The sequence below is a fragment of the Cricetulus griseus genome, chromosome 9, assembly GCF_003668045.3.
Source record: "Cricetulus griseus strain 17A/GY chromosome 9, alternate assembly CriGri-PICRH-1.0, whole genome shotgun sequence".
In the NCBI taxonomy this organism is placed as follows: Eukaryota; Metazoa; Chordata; class Mammalia; order Rodentia; family Cricetidae; genus Cricetulus; species Cricetulus griseus.
The window spans coordinates 2661072-2677237 of NC_048602.1; the positions used below are offsets into that span (position 1 = coordinate 2661072).

A 16166-nucleotide genomic window follows, 5' to 3' on the forward strand; every position below is an offset into this window, starting at 1 on the left:
ATTTGATAATTATACAGGAGCTAGGAATGCCGCTCTGTGTATGGAGCGCGTGCCTTGCGTGCATGAGCAGCAGCAGACTTGGAAGTCAGAGGCAAGTGTATCAGAAGTTCAAGGTCATCCTCAGCTCCATGTAGAATCTGAAGCCCACATGTGCTATTTGAAACCAAGTCTCAAAAAGAAAAATTAAGTCTGTGTTTCGTGTATTTAAACTGTGTACATCTATAAGAGCAAAAACATACGCAGGCACAATAGAAACCCTGCAAGTTAGAACGTCTCATACTCTGGGATCTTGGCTGAGGTGTATCAGGTAGTGTCCACTGGCGCTTCCTGACTTCACAGGCTACTGGGGCAGGGTGTGCATGCACGTGTTCAGAGCACAGACGGCATACAGAGAAGCTACAGGATGCAGCACAGGCAAGTGCTGCCAGAAACCGCTCAGAGTCCTTGCGCTTTTGAATTAATACTTGATTATCCTGTGTTCAGAAACCCTTTACTGATGCCACGATGTTCATGGCCCAACAGTCAGTGACCAGCTTAAGAGACTGAGAGCTAATGAAAACCGGACACACTGTCACCTCGTACAACGTGGCTCTTGGGCTGGGGAGTTGGCTTAGGGGGAGGCACAACTTTCTTGGTGTCTGGTTTTCCCCTAAGGACCACAGTGGTCCTTTCTGATTACTTCACAGCCAGTCTGGTTCCCTTTTATTGCCTGGTAAATGTAGGGTCCATGTTTGGGCTTGTCCTCAGAGTCCACTTTGTGCACACTTCTGGTTATTTCTTTGTCTGCTCTCTTTAGAGCAGGAATGCCTTTTTGTACAGATAGCTGGTCTTTGTACACACGCTCAGGGGGCTCCTCGTGTGTTTGAGCAGCCTCTGTCTGGTGTTAAGGCTTTTCTACAGTGGCAACATGCTTGCTTGCCTTTTGGTTTTCTCTGTTGTGGTTCCAGTCAGTCCCATCTGTCTGTGATCTGGCAGGTACCCTGTCATGTGTGAGCACTTTGCCTGTGCCAGCATCAGTCCTGGTCTTCAGTCTGACCCCTCCAACTTAATAGAGTTTGGGCTAAATTCAGAGCTCCTTGCCTGACATATAGTAGATGCTCAGTAAAGGCTGACTCGTAGTTTCTCATGTGTCTCAGATTTGCTCATTTATGAAATGGCTCTGGTTTGCTGTACAATTTTCATTGAAAAATACATGCATGCTAGTATTACTATGCCTTTTAAAAAATCTGGCCGGGCTGGAGAGATGGCTCGGAGGTTAAGAGCACTGGCTGTTCTTCCAGAGGTCCTGAGAGTTCAATTCCCAGCAACCACATGGTGGCTCACAACCATCCCTTATGAGATAAATAAATCTTTAAAAAAAAAAAAATCTGGCCAGATACATTTGCTAAATTGTATACTACCCTATCAAAAACATTGCTAGATTTTCCTATAACTATTAGTTTGCTCAAATCAGGAGCCTTACAAGATCAAAACACTAAGTTTATTGTTAGGTTTCCCACACACACACACTCCCTCCCTTCTTTGTTTCTTTGTGATGTGTGTTTTGCCTACAGGTATGTCTGTGTGTAACATGCATTCAGTGCCCCTGGAGGCCAGAACAATTAGTCAGATTCCCTGGGGCTGGAATTAGAGAAGGTTTGATTTACCACCTGGGTGTTGGGAATTGAACTCAGGTCCCATGGGAGAGCAACCAGTGCTTTTAACTGTGGTCATCTCTCTATCCCCTTTGGTTAAGTTTTTTATCTGTGTCCCCACCTCTTCTCTCTCTCCACTCCCTCTCCCTTCTTCCTCTCTCCCCCTTTCCTCCTCTCTCTTCTAAATGTCTTAAGTCAACTTGTTGATTGACATAGGATACATCCTGGAAATTACATAAATCCCAAGTTCACACTTGATAAACAATCGCAAATTCTTCTCCAGCTTTTGGCAGCACACTCTGCTTGGACTTCCTGTCATTAAGTATCCTCACCCCTTTCTCACAAGCGCCATCTTGACTGGTAGCCTGATAAATTAGTTTTGTGTGTTTTGAACTTAATAGAAATAGAACCATATGGTGCATTGACTTCTCTGCCTTTTTACTCATTACTGTGTGTGTGAATGCTAATAAATTTCGTTTCTGTATTACATTCTATTCTAAGAACATAATACATATCTGGGGTGTAGCTCAGAGGCAGGTTGCTTTCCTGTGAGCACAAAACCCTGAGTTTGATCCCTGGAACGACCAAAATAGTTACTTAGACATTGTATAATTGATAGACATTTGGATTTCCACCAGATTTTCTTCCTTGTTAGGAGTAATTCCATCTTGAACATTCCTTGTTTGGGGTTTGCGTAGGAAACGAGCCCTTTTCTGGTCAGTTGACACTTAGGAGTAGGGTTTCTGGCCCTGAAGTGGAGACAGTGTCAGCAGCTGTCAGGGGTGGTAATGTTAGCTCCTGCCTGCCCTCTTTGGTACTGAGTGTTGTCATCGGGTGTGGCAGGTATACCGGGCCCTGGTGTAGTTGCTGCCCGCTACTGTGATGGTTTATTTGCCTGTCTTTGATGGCATGCAGGGGTTCATCTTTATTCTGTATAGAAGTCCTTTGTGCCAGGCAGTGATGGCACACGCCTTTATCCCAGCACTCAGGAGGCAGAGGCAGGTGGATCTCTGTAGTTCAAGGACAACAAGGACTACACAGAGAAACCCTGTCTCAGGGTAAAAAAAAAAAAAGTCCTTTGCTTGTGCACTGCTGACACCCTGTCCTTGTCCTGTGCAGTGGCTTCCCTTTTGTTCATTTGTATCTGGAACTCTTCTTATGTATTTAACTCTGAATGTGGCTTTGCCTTTTCTCAGAAATCCAGGAGGTAATGCTTGAAGAAGTAAAAATACAGCATAATGACTAGCATAAATAAATAAACCTTAAAAACAAAGCAGGGGGGGCGGGTAAAGCTTCCCAGGTTTGTGGCAGTGGGAATAACAGAGTGGCCTGTGGGCAGGGTTAGCCGTGATGAGTGGTGTGTTAGAGAACACTGGGCTGGGCCATGTGCTAAATGAGTGCTCATGTATCCAGAGTTATCTTCCTGTCAGCTGTCGTAGGCGGGTCCATGAAGTGCCTTTCCACAAGCCGCACGTGAAGTCAGCTTAACCCTTGCTCCTGGGGGCCTGCCTGCCTGCCTGCGTGTGCGGTGCCCTGGAGGCAGCGACTAGTAGTGTCAGACAGCAGACACTTCCTGTGCTCAGGGACTCTGGGTTGGGAATGTGGAAAGGGCACATTCCACACGGCAGGTCTAGGGCCTCTGTGGGGGAGGGAGGGGTTAAAGCTGGAGGGGAGCAGACAACTGGGGGTTCATTTGTCTGAGGCTCCCTGGCCACTCTGGCTGGTACTGTGTTGGCTGCACCTCAGCTGGAACATGGCCATGGGTGTCCAAGTGTGCAGATCACATCCCTGATGTCGGGTGGCATGGTGTTTCCACGTAGCCTATGTGCATGTTCCTGTATGTGTCAATAACTGTACATTACATCTAATACAGTGTCAGTGCTGGCTGAGAGGGTATAGTGTAGGGATAGCGGAGGCAAAACATGCGCAGATTCAGTGCAGATGAAGGTGATCTAGAGAACACTGTTCACCTGATAAGTTCATCTCAACAGTGGTGTGGGTGGTGGGCGTCTGAGGCGCCAGGCTGAAGGACCTTGTTCCCACTGGGATGGGAGCCTTACTGGATAACTTAAATCACCATTTTTGTAGGTCAGTTTTTTTGTTTGTTTGGTTGGTTGGTCAGTCTTTTTGGTTTTTCAAGACAGGGGTTCTCTGTATAGCCTTCCTTGGCTATCCCAGAACTCACTTTGTAGAGCAGGTTGGCCTCACGTGCCTCTCTGCCTCCTGAGTGCTGGGATTAAAGGTGTGCGCCGCCGCCACCAGCACCCGGCTGGATCTTGTTTCTTAAAGCATAGAAAATGAGGGCTGGAGAGTTGGATCCGAAAATGAGGGCTGGAGAGTTGGATCAGCGGTTAAGAGCATTGGCTGCTCCTGCAGCAGACCTGGGTTCATCCCCAGCACCTACATGGTGGCTCACAACTGTTAGGAAACCATGTGCCCTCTTCTGACTTCCGTGGACACCAAGCATGCACATAAAACAGTAAATAAATCTAGGGAAAAAGTAAGCCAAATGTGGTGGCGAACACCTTTAATCCCAGCACTCAGGTGGCAGAAGCAAGCCAGTCTCTGTGAGTTCAAAACCTGTGTGGTCTACATAATGAATTCCAGAACAACCAGAGCTACACAGAAAGACCTTACATAAAAAACAACAACAAATGCGTAGACACTGAATTGGATGTAATAACACAAACTCGTTGCAATATTTCTATTAAAAGGTTTAGCGTATTAAAAACATACTCAGCCTCCCCAACATGACCTACAACATTCACCTTCTCCTGTCTTCCATGTGGCCTCTCACAGCTCTTGTTTACTTAACTCGGACTTTGGGGGCTAGCCAAGGCAAGGACCAGGCCAGAGAAGAAGTGTTGAAGTAGTGATGAGAAGCCTGTAGAGTAATTTTGACCTAGTTTTTAGCCCCAACTCTCCACATTGGCTTTCTCTTGAGGACATGATTGGTGTCTTATATCAGGAAAAAATGGTGTTTTGTGCCATTTCTATCATGATAGAAAGAGATTGGTTCTGTATTCCAGGGCTTCGAGGCAGCAATGACTAATTGACAGGTTATCAGAACTAGCCAGCAGTTGACTATTAGAATGTTTGCTTGTCTTCTCATGGCACAGGGATGATTTTCCTTGACAGATAGGCATAGTTGAAGTGCTCATGGCTCTGTCACCAGCAGCAACAGGCAGCTCCACTAAAGGAACAGAGTAGACTGGTAGCCGCTGACCCTAAATGTGCCAGGCCACTGCTGTCTGAGTGCTTCACCCTGTGCTCCAGGGGATGTTGTCCTGACTGGAGGTAGGCTTTTGCTGTTTGCTTGGTGTGGTGAGGAGTGCTCTGTGCGTCTCTGTTTTAAAACACATCGTCCTCTCTCCCTTCTCTGGGAACTTAGTGAATCTTGACCAGATTGAAAAAGTGTCAGCACAGCATGTGACCATGGAGGGTGCCTGTTGGTGAAGAAGGCGCTGTGACGTAATGTCACTGTTACTCTCATAATTTAGAAACGAAACACCCCGGAGAACCAACTCCATCTGGCTCTCATTTGGTGGCATGATGGCACGCTAGACTCCATGGTGATAGCAGCAGCTTTTGACCACAAAGGCAGAAAGAAGCAGGGGTTGGCTTGCTTGTACCTCAGTGGACCACGAAACAGAGAGCTTGCCAGAGCTTGGGCCAATTTAGAACCCTTGAGCCCCACCCCTGTGGCCCTGTTGCTGCTCCACACAGCAACGCTGTCAGCAGAGGCAGCTCATACTTCAACATAACCGTGGGCAAAGCCTGATGACCTGAGTTTATCCCCAGAACCCACATGGTGGAAGGAGAGAACCAACTCCCACACGTGCTCTTCACACCTGGGCCCTGGTATGCACACACCTGCTTGCATGGTCATTCTCTCTCTCTTCCCTCTTATCCTCCCCCCACCCCTGCCTCCCCCTCTGTCTGTCTCTCTCAATAAATAAAAATAAAATGTAAAAGTAACCTGTAACAGTGATTCATTCTCAATTTAAAATGGAGGGGGAGGGGAATAATATGGGAACATGTGTCAGTGTACTGTGTGGATATCAGGACAGTGTTGTGAAGTTGACTTTTTCCTTCCAGCTTTATGTGGGTCCCAGGGGTTTGAAACCAAGTTACCAGGCTTGTGCAGCAAGACCCTTGACCAACTGAGCCATCTCGCTGTGGAAAATGCAGAGGTTGAGCCAAGGGAACCCATCTGAGAAGGATGTGTGAGTGGCATTCAGTGAAGCTGAGGCCCTCCTCTAATCAAGTGGGCATTGTTTCTTGTTGAGCCTTCGTCAGTTTGTCACCACTGTCTTCTCATGGAATTCCTATCATAATAAATATCTCCTGTTAGCAGTGTTCTTGTTGTAGCTCAGGAAAGGTTCCTAGAATCCTGACTTCATTGTGAAGCAGAACAGTTTACAGATACCTGCTCAGTGAGAGAGGGGTGGAGGACTGTTTTGGTTTTTTGAGACAGAGTTTCTCTGTGTAGCTTTGGAGCCTGTCCTGGCACTTGCTCTGGAGACCCGGCTAGTCTTAAACTCACAGAGATCCACCTGCCTCTGCCTCCCAAGTGCTGGGATTAAAGGCGTGCGCCACCAATGCCCGGCTAGGGTGGAGGACTTGGAAAGTGATTGAGAAAACAGAGGTTCTGTTAATGCTTTAAGCACAGCTGAGCCAATGGAGTGCTCTGTGAGTCACCAGAGAGTGTTTTCTGCTTACAAGATTTTTGCAGAATGTTTGTTCAAAAAATCTTTTTGTTATTATTTTGTTTTGTTTTGTTTTTTGAGACAAGTTTTCTCTGTGTAGCCCTAGCAGTCCTGGAACTTGCTCTGTAGCTCAGTCTGGCCTCAAACTCATAGAGATCCACCAGCCTCCTGAGTGCTGGGATCAAAGGCCTATGCCACCATGCCCAGCTCTCCCAAACTCTTTCAAATATGTTTCTCCTTCACAGACCTCTAAAAGTAATTTGGACATTTATATCTAAAATAATGTGATTCACTCCCTACATAAGTATTTATTAATTTAAAAAATTTATGTCATCATTCCTGGTTTATCCTTGACCCTATTAATGCTGAAACTGCTTTCAAAGTGCTGTGCCTCAGGCTGGAGCAACAGTTAAATGGTTAAGAGCACTGACTGCTCTCCCAGAGGACCCAAGTTTGATTCCCATCACCATGGGAATCAAATATATAGCTCTCTATAACTCCAGTTCCAGGATGTACGAGGCTCTCTTCTGGCCTCCATAGGCACCAGGTACACTCATGGTACACAGACATATATGCAGACAAAACACCCATACATAGAAAATAAAAATAAGTAAATAGCAAAAACAGATTTTTTTTTCTTTTAAGTGCTATTCTCCATACTCCAGGAAAGATTAGGGAGGCCCAGTGAGCTGATGGGACAGACATAGTAGATTCCTAGGGGAGGGGGAGGCCTTACCCTCTCTGAGGAGCAGGTGCGGTGAGGGGGTGCGGGAGGAAGAGAAGAAGAGGGAGGGGTCACTGGGATTGGAATGTAAAAAATAATAAAGAAAAAAAGATTAGGGAAGCCAAGGACAGGGCCCACACGATTAGGGAAGCCAAGAAGACATGGGCCCACAAGATCAGGGAAGCCAAGAAGACAGGGCCCAGACGATTAGGGAAGCCAAGAAGACAGGGCCCACACGGAGTCTCAGAAGTCCTGTGTCGTAGGAGTAGAGGTGGAGTTTTCCCTTCTTCTCATGAATTGCAGGAAGGAATAGACTCCCCAAAAGAATGGTCAGTGAGATGTTTGTTTGATGTTTTTATTAATGTGCTATTTAGGTATCTGTTGCGGTACACCACATGACAGAGAGAACAGAAGCAGGTGGACAGTGCTGATAGAATAACTTCCCTGGGGCAGAATGTGACCCCATTGAAATGCATGATTTTAGTGAGAAAGCGCTCAGAACAAAGAACGGAGAGCTTCAAGAGTAAAATCAGAGTAGATCAGGCATCCCTTAAGCTAAATACGCTCCACACCATCATGGATGAGTCTCGGAGGAGTGGGCCACAGAGCAATAGACGTGCAAGGTAGGCTGGAGGAGTGCGTGGTTGCAAAACCAAGGAATAAGCAAGTGATACGGCGAAAACATGAGAAAATCCATGTCCTTTTGGGAGGACCGGCTTGAGATCTGGGAGACAGGGCTCCCTCCCGGGGTGTGGTGGTATTATTCTTCAGCAGGGTTATGTGCCGTGTTTATCATTTTGTGAATTGCATTCATACTATCCCATGATAAGTTTGAAAATAAAACATTTCTTCAGCTGAATGGAAAAATTAAACAAATTTAGGTTTAGATCATTAGGAAGTAGAGTTCGCTGGGCGCTGGTGGCGCACGCCTTTAATCCCAGCACTCGGGAGGCAGAGGCAGGCGGATCTCTGTGAGTTTGAGACCAGCCTGGTCTACAGAGCTAGTTCCAGGACAGCCTCCAAAGACACAGAGAAACCCTGTCTCGAAAAACTAAAAACAAAAAAAGTAGTGTTCAGTCCAGCAAGATGGCTCGGTATTGGTAAAGGCACTTGGAGCTCTCGAGGCCTGAGAACCTGAGTTCAGTTCCTGGAACCCACATAGGGGAGGAGGGGACTGACTTCCTGGAAGCTGTTACCTGGCCTGTGCTCTAGAACACACGTCACACAACAAGAGAGTGCAATTGAAAACAAAAACAAGAATGAAGTGTTGGATTTAGTAGGTATTTCTTACCATTCTGAATGAATGGTATATTGATACACATGAATTTTGTAATCAGCCTTTCTGGTTTCTCTTAAATTACTCTGTTGTTACATTGAGAGCATGTTAAGCTCCTAGATTGGTGTAGAAAAAAACAACAGCTTTACAAGATGGGCTTTTTCACTTGGTTCAACTCTGCACATAAGTCATGTTTTAAACTCGTCTTTGTATATATAATTAAAAGAATCTTTTTTTTTCTTTCTTTGTTGGGTTCTTAATTGTTTTCTGCATTTTTGAGATGTGGAGTCTTATTGTATAACCTTAAATTTATAATCCTCCTGCCTCAGCCTTCTGAGTTGCTGGGTTTGAAGGCCTGAATTACTCTCTGTGTGTGTGTGTGTGTGTGTGTGTGTGTGTGTGTGTGTGTGTGTGTGTGTGTGGTGTGGTGTGTGTGTGTGTATGTGTGTGTACATACACACTTGTGGAGGAGACAGCTGTCTTCTCATCTCTACACAAGTACACATACATACAACAAACAAAATGCAATTTAAAATACTCTTTTTAAATATACTAAAAACATTTCTTGCTGGTTTTTCTTTTCACTGACCATGGTTGACATTGGTTTGTGAGGAATGAATACAGTTTTTGGTTGGTGGTGTTCCTCTGTTGTATGTAAAGTAACCCAGTTTGTTTTCTGGTTTCTGGTCTGGTGGGATCGCAGTCGTTGTAAGCCGTTGTTGACGGCTAGAATGACACTCTATGAACATGTGCTAGCCAGAGCGCAGAAGCCCAGGAAGATTTGTGGGGTTACATTTGTGTGCCAGATCTTCACCCCTATATACAACTGGTGTGTTTCCATCTCTCCACGGCTGTACCACATCGTAAACACCATCTCTCCTCTTCTGTGACTGTGCTGTGTTTCTGTGATTATTAGTGAGGCTCAGCGCCCTTTCAGGTTTCTGGTTTTTAGAAGTTCTAGGAAGAGTTGCCTAGTCACGGGGCTGGAGAGAAGGCTCCATGGTTAAGAGCAGCTCTTCCAGAGGACCCAGGTTCAGTTCCCAGCACCACATGGCAGCTCACAACCGTCTGTAACTCCAGTTCCGGAGGATCTAGTGCCCCACCCCACCCCCACCCCACCCCCACCCCCGTCTGCCCTTTGGGGGCACTACATACAAAGAGTGCACAGACCTACATGCAGGCATAACATCCGTATACATACATAAAGGTTTTGTTTGGAAAAAGAGTTGCCTTAGCCTTGTCAGCTGTGGTGACACTTGTTGTGATCCCAAACTCAGGCTGAGGCACTAGGATCATTTCAAAGGCAGCCCCAGACTACACAGGGATTTATTGCTGTTGAGTGGACTAGTGTTTCTCGAGGTCAGTAGATGTCTTCCTAGGTAGTAAAGCCTTTGATCCCCAGAAACCCTGCATACAGGTGTTTATGATAACTGCTCACAATAGCAAAAGCTAGAAGCAGCGTGGTGGTGTGCGTGACGGCTGCAGGCTCACAGAAGGAAGAACTGAAAGGGCGTGGTGGTGCTTGTAATCCAGTGCTGAGGGGCAGAGACTGCGGCTTCCTGGGGCCAGTGAGTGGCCAGCAGCCCGGCATACTTGGTGAGCTCCAGACCAGTTAGAGACCCTGTTAGTCTCTGAACACAAGGTGGAGTGGTGGTGCCAGGAGGGAGGGGTGAATGGCAGAGCACAGAGGACTGTGAGGACTGTTGGGCTCCTCCACAGGACACTGCAGTGGGGGACACAGCGCTGTGTGTTTCTCTAATTCTAAGCAGGAGAAGACACACTCTATGAGCACAACTTTCATCTGCAGAGTTGTAACAAATCACACTAATGCAAGATACTCAGGTTTGCTTAAAACAGAATTTGGGGCTGGAAAGATGGCTCAGCAGTTAAGAGCACAGGCTGCATTTCCAGAGGACCTGGTTCCATCCCCAGCACCCATGTGGTGGCTCACTTATTTGTGGAAGGCACTTCACTGACTGCACCGTCTCTCCAACTCAGCCCCCCCCCCTCTCTCTCTCCCTGTCTCTCTGTCTCTCTCTGTCTCTCTCTCCAGTTATTTTATGTGTATGAGTGTTTTGCCAGCATGTGTGTCTATGACCAACATGTATGTAGTACCCATGAAGGTCAGAAGTGGGCATCGGGTCCCCTGAAGCTGGAGTTACAGATGGCTGTGACCACTGTGTGGGTGCTGGGATCCATTCTGGGTCCTCCACAGGAGCAGCCAGAGCATCTCTCCAGCCCCAGCTCCACATTTTGCTTTCTTGAAAAACAGTGGAATAAATCATTATACCTGTGATTGAAGAAATTAGAACAAAAAATGTGTACTTCACTGTGTTAGAAATCTTTTTCCATCATGTATTTTAGCTAAAGTAAAGTGGGATGTTTATTTAGATTCCCAGAAAACTATTCATATTCTAAAACACCTCCTTCCCTTGGTTTTTTTCTTGTTGTTCACACTTCTTTCTGGTGCCCTGTGAAGTCAGTGTGTGCCTTAGAGCCACTGAAAATGTAAATTCTGTGAATGGTGGCTCAACTGAGAACGGTTAGGGTCACAGTTAGAGCCACTGTGAGTTTGTAAGAGTTTGTTTTTAGTGTTTTTTATTTAAATAGCATTACATCACATTCCTGCCTCTCTCTCCCCTTCAGTCCCTCCTATAGCCCTCCTCCCTCACTCCCTCATTCCTCTCCCGTGTCCTCCACCATTCAGGCTGATAATCATCGTTACATGTGTGCACAGTCACAAATATGCACAAATACAACTTACTGAGCCGGTTTTTGTTGTTTCTGTGTCTGTGATTGGACAACCAGTATAAGGAGGTTCATCCCTGGAAGAGGCTAATTCTCCCTCTCTCCGCAGTCATCAGTTGCCCGTAGTTCTTTGTCCAGGCCTAGGGTCCTGTGAGCTTTTTCCCCTTCGGTGTTAACAAGACCACTGCCACGGTTCCTGTCTTCTTTATACAGCCATTTCTAGGAAAGACTGTTTCACGGCAGACTTCCTGGGACCCTGGCTCTTACAATCTTTTCTCCCTCTCTTTGTTGGTGTTCCCTGAGCCATAGATGCAGGAGCTGTGATGTAAATGTGTCCAGTTGTGGTTGTCTGTGGCGGTCCCCATTTGCAGTGAAGAGAGACACTCACCCAGGAAAGGGGTGGCGCTCACATAATAAAACCATCGTGACTTTTCAGTAGTGCTGTGAGAGGATTGTGATTTCCCTGGCCCTGTCTTCCAGGTGCTCCTTGTGTGGGTACGTGTGCAGCCACCCCCCTTCCTTGAAGTCACACATGTGGAAGCATGCTAGTGACCAGAACTACAACTACGAGCAAGTTAACAAGGCCATCAACGATGCCATCTCACAAAGCAGCAGGTACGCCATCCCAGCCCTCACTTGACTGCTAGCTACAGAGCAAGGCTAGGAGTCACCTCCTAGCCTACAGCACAACCCACTGAAAATTTGCTGTGTTCTGTTTTTATAAGAGTTCTGGGGAAATCCTCTGGGAAAACACCTTTAACCAGCAGTGGAGAGAGAGCCGACCCTACCACCGGGAGTCCAGAAGACTTGGTGTCATCCTCAGAGCTGACTTCCCAGCTGTCCAGTGAAGTCATAGATGCCAGCGAGCTCGAGAAACTGAGCCCCACAGGCAGCAGCTCCGACATCTCAGGAAGGAGCTGCGGCCTGGCAACACCAGGCACCGAGTACTGCGTGCTGCTCTTCTGCTGCTGCATCTGTGGCTTCGAGTCAACCAGCAAGGAAAGCCTCCTGGACCACATGAAAGAGCATGAGGGGGAGATCGTTAGCATCATCCTGAACAAGGACCACGGCACAGCCCTGAATGCCAACTAGCTGGGAGCGTGTGGGAGGAACCCTCCGAACTGCAGGTCAAGCTCAGTGCTGTCTCTAGCTCACTAGACGTGGGGGGGGCAGGTGGTGAGACTGGTATTTCAGGGTTTGATTGAGGATGTAGAGCTTTGACCCTGTGTGAGCCTCCGTCACTCCTTAGTATCAAGTGTTTGTTATTAAAAGCTTACCATAGTTGAGAATCCGCAAGTAGATGAGCTTAGAAGGCCACGCAGAGCCACACCGGCCAGCTCTACAGTGGCTGGGGCTGGTCGGGAGAGCAGCAAATGGGAGGTGGTGGTGCCTACTGTCTCCAGTGGGCAGCGGGTTGTGGAATAGGCCTCAGAAATGGTTTCCCTCGTTGATAAGCATTTATCATAGACTCGGTGTAGGGTATGGTCCTTTACTCCCTGAAAAAGATGGAAAAGGGATCCCAGAGCACATTTGGGAAGTAAATTATTGCCTCAAATTCGCAGTGACTCCCCACATGACTTAGCTAAATCTCAGGTTCACAGAAATGGTGACTTCACAGAGGTTCTATGCAGTGCGAACACACGGAGCCCATGTCTCCACCAGCAGCAGCAGTTACCTGACAGCCTCCTCCAGCAACAGAGGGTGAAGACAGTACTGCATCACTGGGCCATAGAAATAGCTTGAGCTCCAAGATAAAGATCTTTGGGGAGGTTTGTTGTGGTGGCACAGGCCCTAATCCATACCTGGTGCTCTGAGGAGGAGATTGCAGGTTTGAGGCCAACCTGGGCAAGCAGGACTGAGCCTCATGGGGTTAAAAAAGAGGTCAGATGGAATATAAAAGCTGAAAGTCAGCTGTTGAGCTCTGCCCCACCCCTGTAGAGTTCATTGGTATAGTTACATTTAATGGAACAAGGTAGTATGACTAAAGTAAAGTAAAACTTGAGACTATTTTAATAACACACAGGTGGGTTTCTGAGTTTAAGGCTAACCTGGTCTACTTAGCAAGTTCCAGGTGAGATCCTGTCTCAAAAAAATGAAACAAAATAATTTCAAAAAGGACTGGAGAGATGGCTCAACAGTTAAGAGCACTGGCTGCTCTTGTACAGGATCCAGGCTTGATTCCCAGTTACCACATGTAAGGTGGCTTACAACCTTCTGTAACTAGTTCTGAGGGATCTGCTACCCTCTAGCCCTCCTCGGCTACCAGTCATACATAAACACTAATAAAAACTGAAGTCTCTATAAAGCAGGATTGAAGACTGGAGGTGTGGTTCAGCAGCTGAGCATTTCTCTAGTGTGCTTCTGTGGACAAGAGAGCAAGCAAAAGCAAACTGTTGAAGACGCGCCATTTGTCTGTCAGCATGAAGACATGCCGACAACTCAGTGATTGTGCTAAAGTTTACACCATGCAGACATGACCTCGTTAGTCACTTGCTTTGTGTTGTTATTTCCAAGGGTGAGGCGAACAGGGTGTTGCCGTTTTTTGTAGTTCTGATCACTCACACTGCTCTGTTAAAGCAGACCCTGCCTTGCTGTTAATGTAGGTGTTGTTCACACACCCAGAGTCAAGGGGCAGCTCTTGGAAGGAAAGGGTCCATGGGTGTTGACAAGACTTACAGCTTTTGTTCTCAAGTGTCCAGGAAATGAGTTCTTAGCTTTCACATGGCACTGGGAGCTGTCACATGGGGCCGGGTATGTGGAAACACTTTCTGATTTGTTTTATCTTTTCCCCCCACTCATTTTAATGACACTATTAAGAGAAAATTGTCTAAAACTTTACCACTCGTGGATTTGATTTTAGGTAGCCTTTTTTTTTTCTTCAATGTAGCCTTGGCTGACTTGGAACTCACTTTGAAGACCAGGCTGACCTTGAACTCAGCGATCCACTTGCCACAGCTTCCCGAGTGCTGGGATTAAAGACAAGTGTCACCAAATTTGGCCGAGGTAGGCTTAGTTTATTTATGAAAATTAATTCATTTCCGATACATGGATTTTAATAAGAAAATGAATTTATTGATAATAATTAGATTCCCCTAAATTCACTCTGTGGATTTAAATAGGTTTTTCTCATATTTTCACAATTAAAACATTTATATTTAATGCCAAATGCAAATAATTTCTATGTTTCCATTTTTATCACCCATTGCTGTTGCAGGCACTAGATCTGTTTTCCATTGTGCTCTTAGTCTAACACTATTAGCCTTCCATGAGTTTCCTGTGGCTTTAATTTTCTAGAATTGTTTTAAAAAAATAGTAATCACCCACAACATCCCGCCATTCCAGCAGTGTGGCTCTTGAGATGACGATTCCCAGATTACATGATTTCAATCATGAGTTTAAAATCTCCCCCACACCATGGGGGAAAATTAACCCTGAGGCTCAAAGCCTTCACACTGTCATCTGTTCCTGTGAGCTCTCTGGCCTGGTACACTGCACGCCTGCTAACACTTTGCAGCAAGCCTTAACCAGTCTCTACTAAGCAGCAGTTTCATAATAACAGAAGTGTGTGTGTGTGTGTGTGCGTGCGTGCGCACGCGCGCGCGCGCGCGTGTGCGTGTGCAGCTGCCATTGTTGGAGACACAGTCAGAGTTACCAGCCACAGGAGTGTGCTGACCACGGGTGCAGGCTTTGGCATGGTCTTCTGCCCTGACCACCTGGGTTTCTAAGACTGAATGGGGAATACTGCTTTAAAGACATTCATTGGGCTCAGTAAACATGGGATGGAGAGGTGATGATGTGACCTTTATTAATATTATTTTCGGGCTTTGTCATCTTACACTTTGCTGTGACTGTAGGAATCTGGCAGTGCTCCCACTGGCCTGTCAGCCCAGTGCTCATTCAATGTATGTGACTAGACCATGTCGAGCAGCGATACCACCTGTGGCTTTGGCCTGGACCTTTCAGTGCTGTTCCAGGTAACCATTGGTGGCTTTGTAACCGTTCTGGTTTTGTCCTCACAAAACAAACGTGAGCGTCATGTTTACATCACACCCCCCAGCGTCCTTGGCTTGACAAAGACAAGCAGGCACCTCTGTTTCTCAGTTTCATAAACACTTATTTAATCCTTTTTTTAATTGTACAGCAAGGTGCTCAAAGTAATAGTCTATAAATATATTTAATAGAAACTTGAGTTCGACATTCATGGGCATAAAGATGTGTATTTTTTTAAAGAAATAAGTATTGTGTAACATTATGGCTTTGCTTCTGTAGCCAAAGTAGAGAACCTTCTGGAATACCATGTAAAAAAGCAACAGCTGATTCTGACACTGTGTCATTAAAACTGGACGATTGGCATTTGGTCATGTTACGTTGCACATTTGAGCTGCAAGCCTTAAAGCCAAAACTCTAGAGTTGTGTGTGTGGTAGAGCAGGCCACCTGTGCAGAAGAGTGCAGCAAGCCACCAGGCACCTCTTTACCTTCACAAGTACTGTGCAAAATTAGAATAATTTATTTTGCTTTACAGGAGTTTGTCATGTATTGACTTAAATATTGTATTTTGGTAATAAATTTTTTTGTTAAAAATACTTGTTTCTAAGTTTCATTAACAGCACATGTCCATTCTTGTCTTGGGTTTATTGATTTAGAAACATGTGTTTAAATCAATAGCTTCCCAAGAGCTGCTTGAAGTGATTAGTAGACTATGTTGACTTACCGAGCTGTAACTGGCTCGTAGTTGCTACATTTCACGAGCATCATTTGAAGGCTCTGGGTCTTCCTCCTAGATAGGCAGCTCTTTTTCTTTGGCTTCAGCACGGAAATGCTTTCAGTGCTGACCTGTGGATGCTAGCTCCCTTCTGCAGTTAGAACTCTGCTGAAAGTCAGTGATTGCAGTTGGGCACAGACTGTGATCCTTTCATGGTCTATCACCAAATACTCTTTTGACATAAGATTCATGGCAGAAGCCAGGGGTGCTTCACCTCTAAGTACAGCAGTTTGTGCCCTAGAACCCCAGGCCTTCCCAGCTAGAGGTGACTGAGACCAAATATCTCTCCTTGATAGCTGTAACCCCTTGTCC

At 46.2% G+C, this 16166-nt stretch overlaps 1 protein-coding gene across 2 annotated transcripts in view; it reads left to right on the top strand.

Annotated features, from left to right (window-relative positions):
* The window catches only part of Znf507 (zinc finger protein 507), a 31979-nt gene extending 16304 nt beyond the window's left edge, over positions 1-15675 (top strand). For both annotated transcript variants that reach the window (XM_027430301.2, XM_035449291.1), the window contains exons 6-7: positions 11572-11706; positions 11817-15675. In XM_027430301.2, the coding sequence (XP_027286102.1) occupies positions 11572-11706; positions 11817-12183 (502 nt within the window). In that variant the 3' untranslated portion in view covers positions 12184-15675. The remainder of the gene's footprint in view (positions 1-11571; positions 11707-11816) is intronic.
* The last annotated feature ends 491 nt before the right edge of the window (positions 15676-16166 follow it).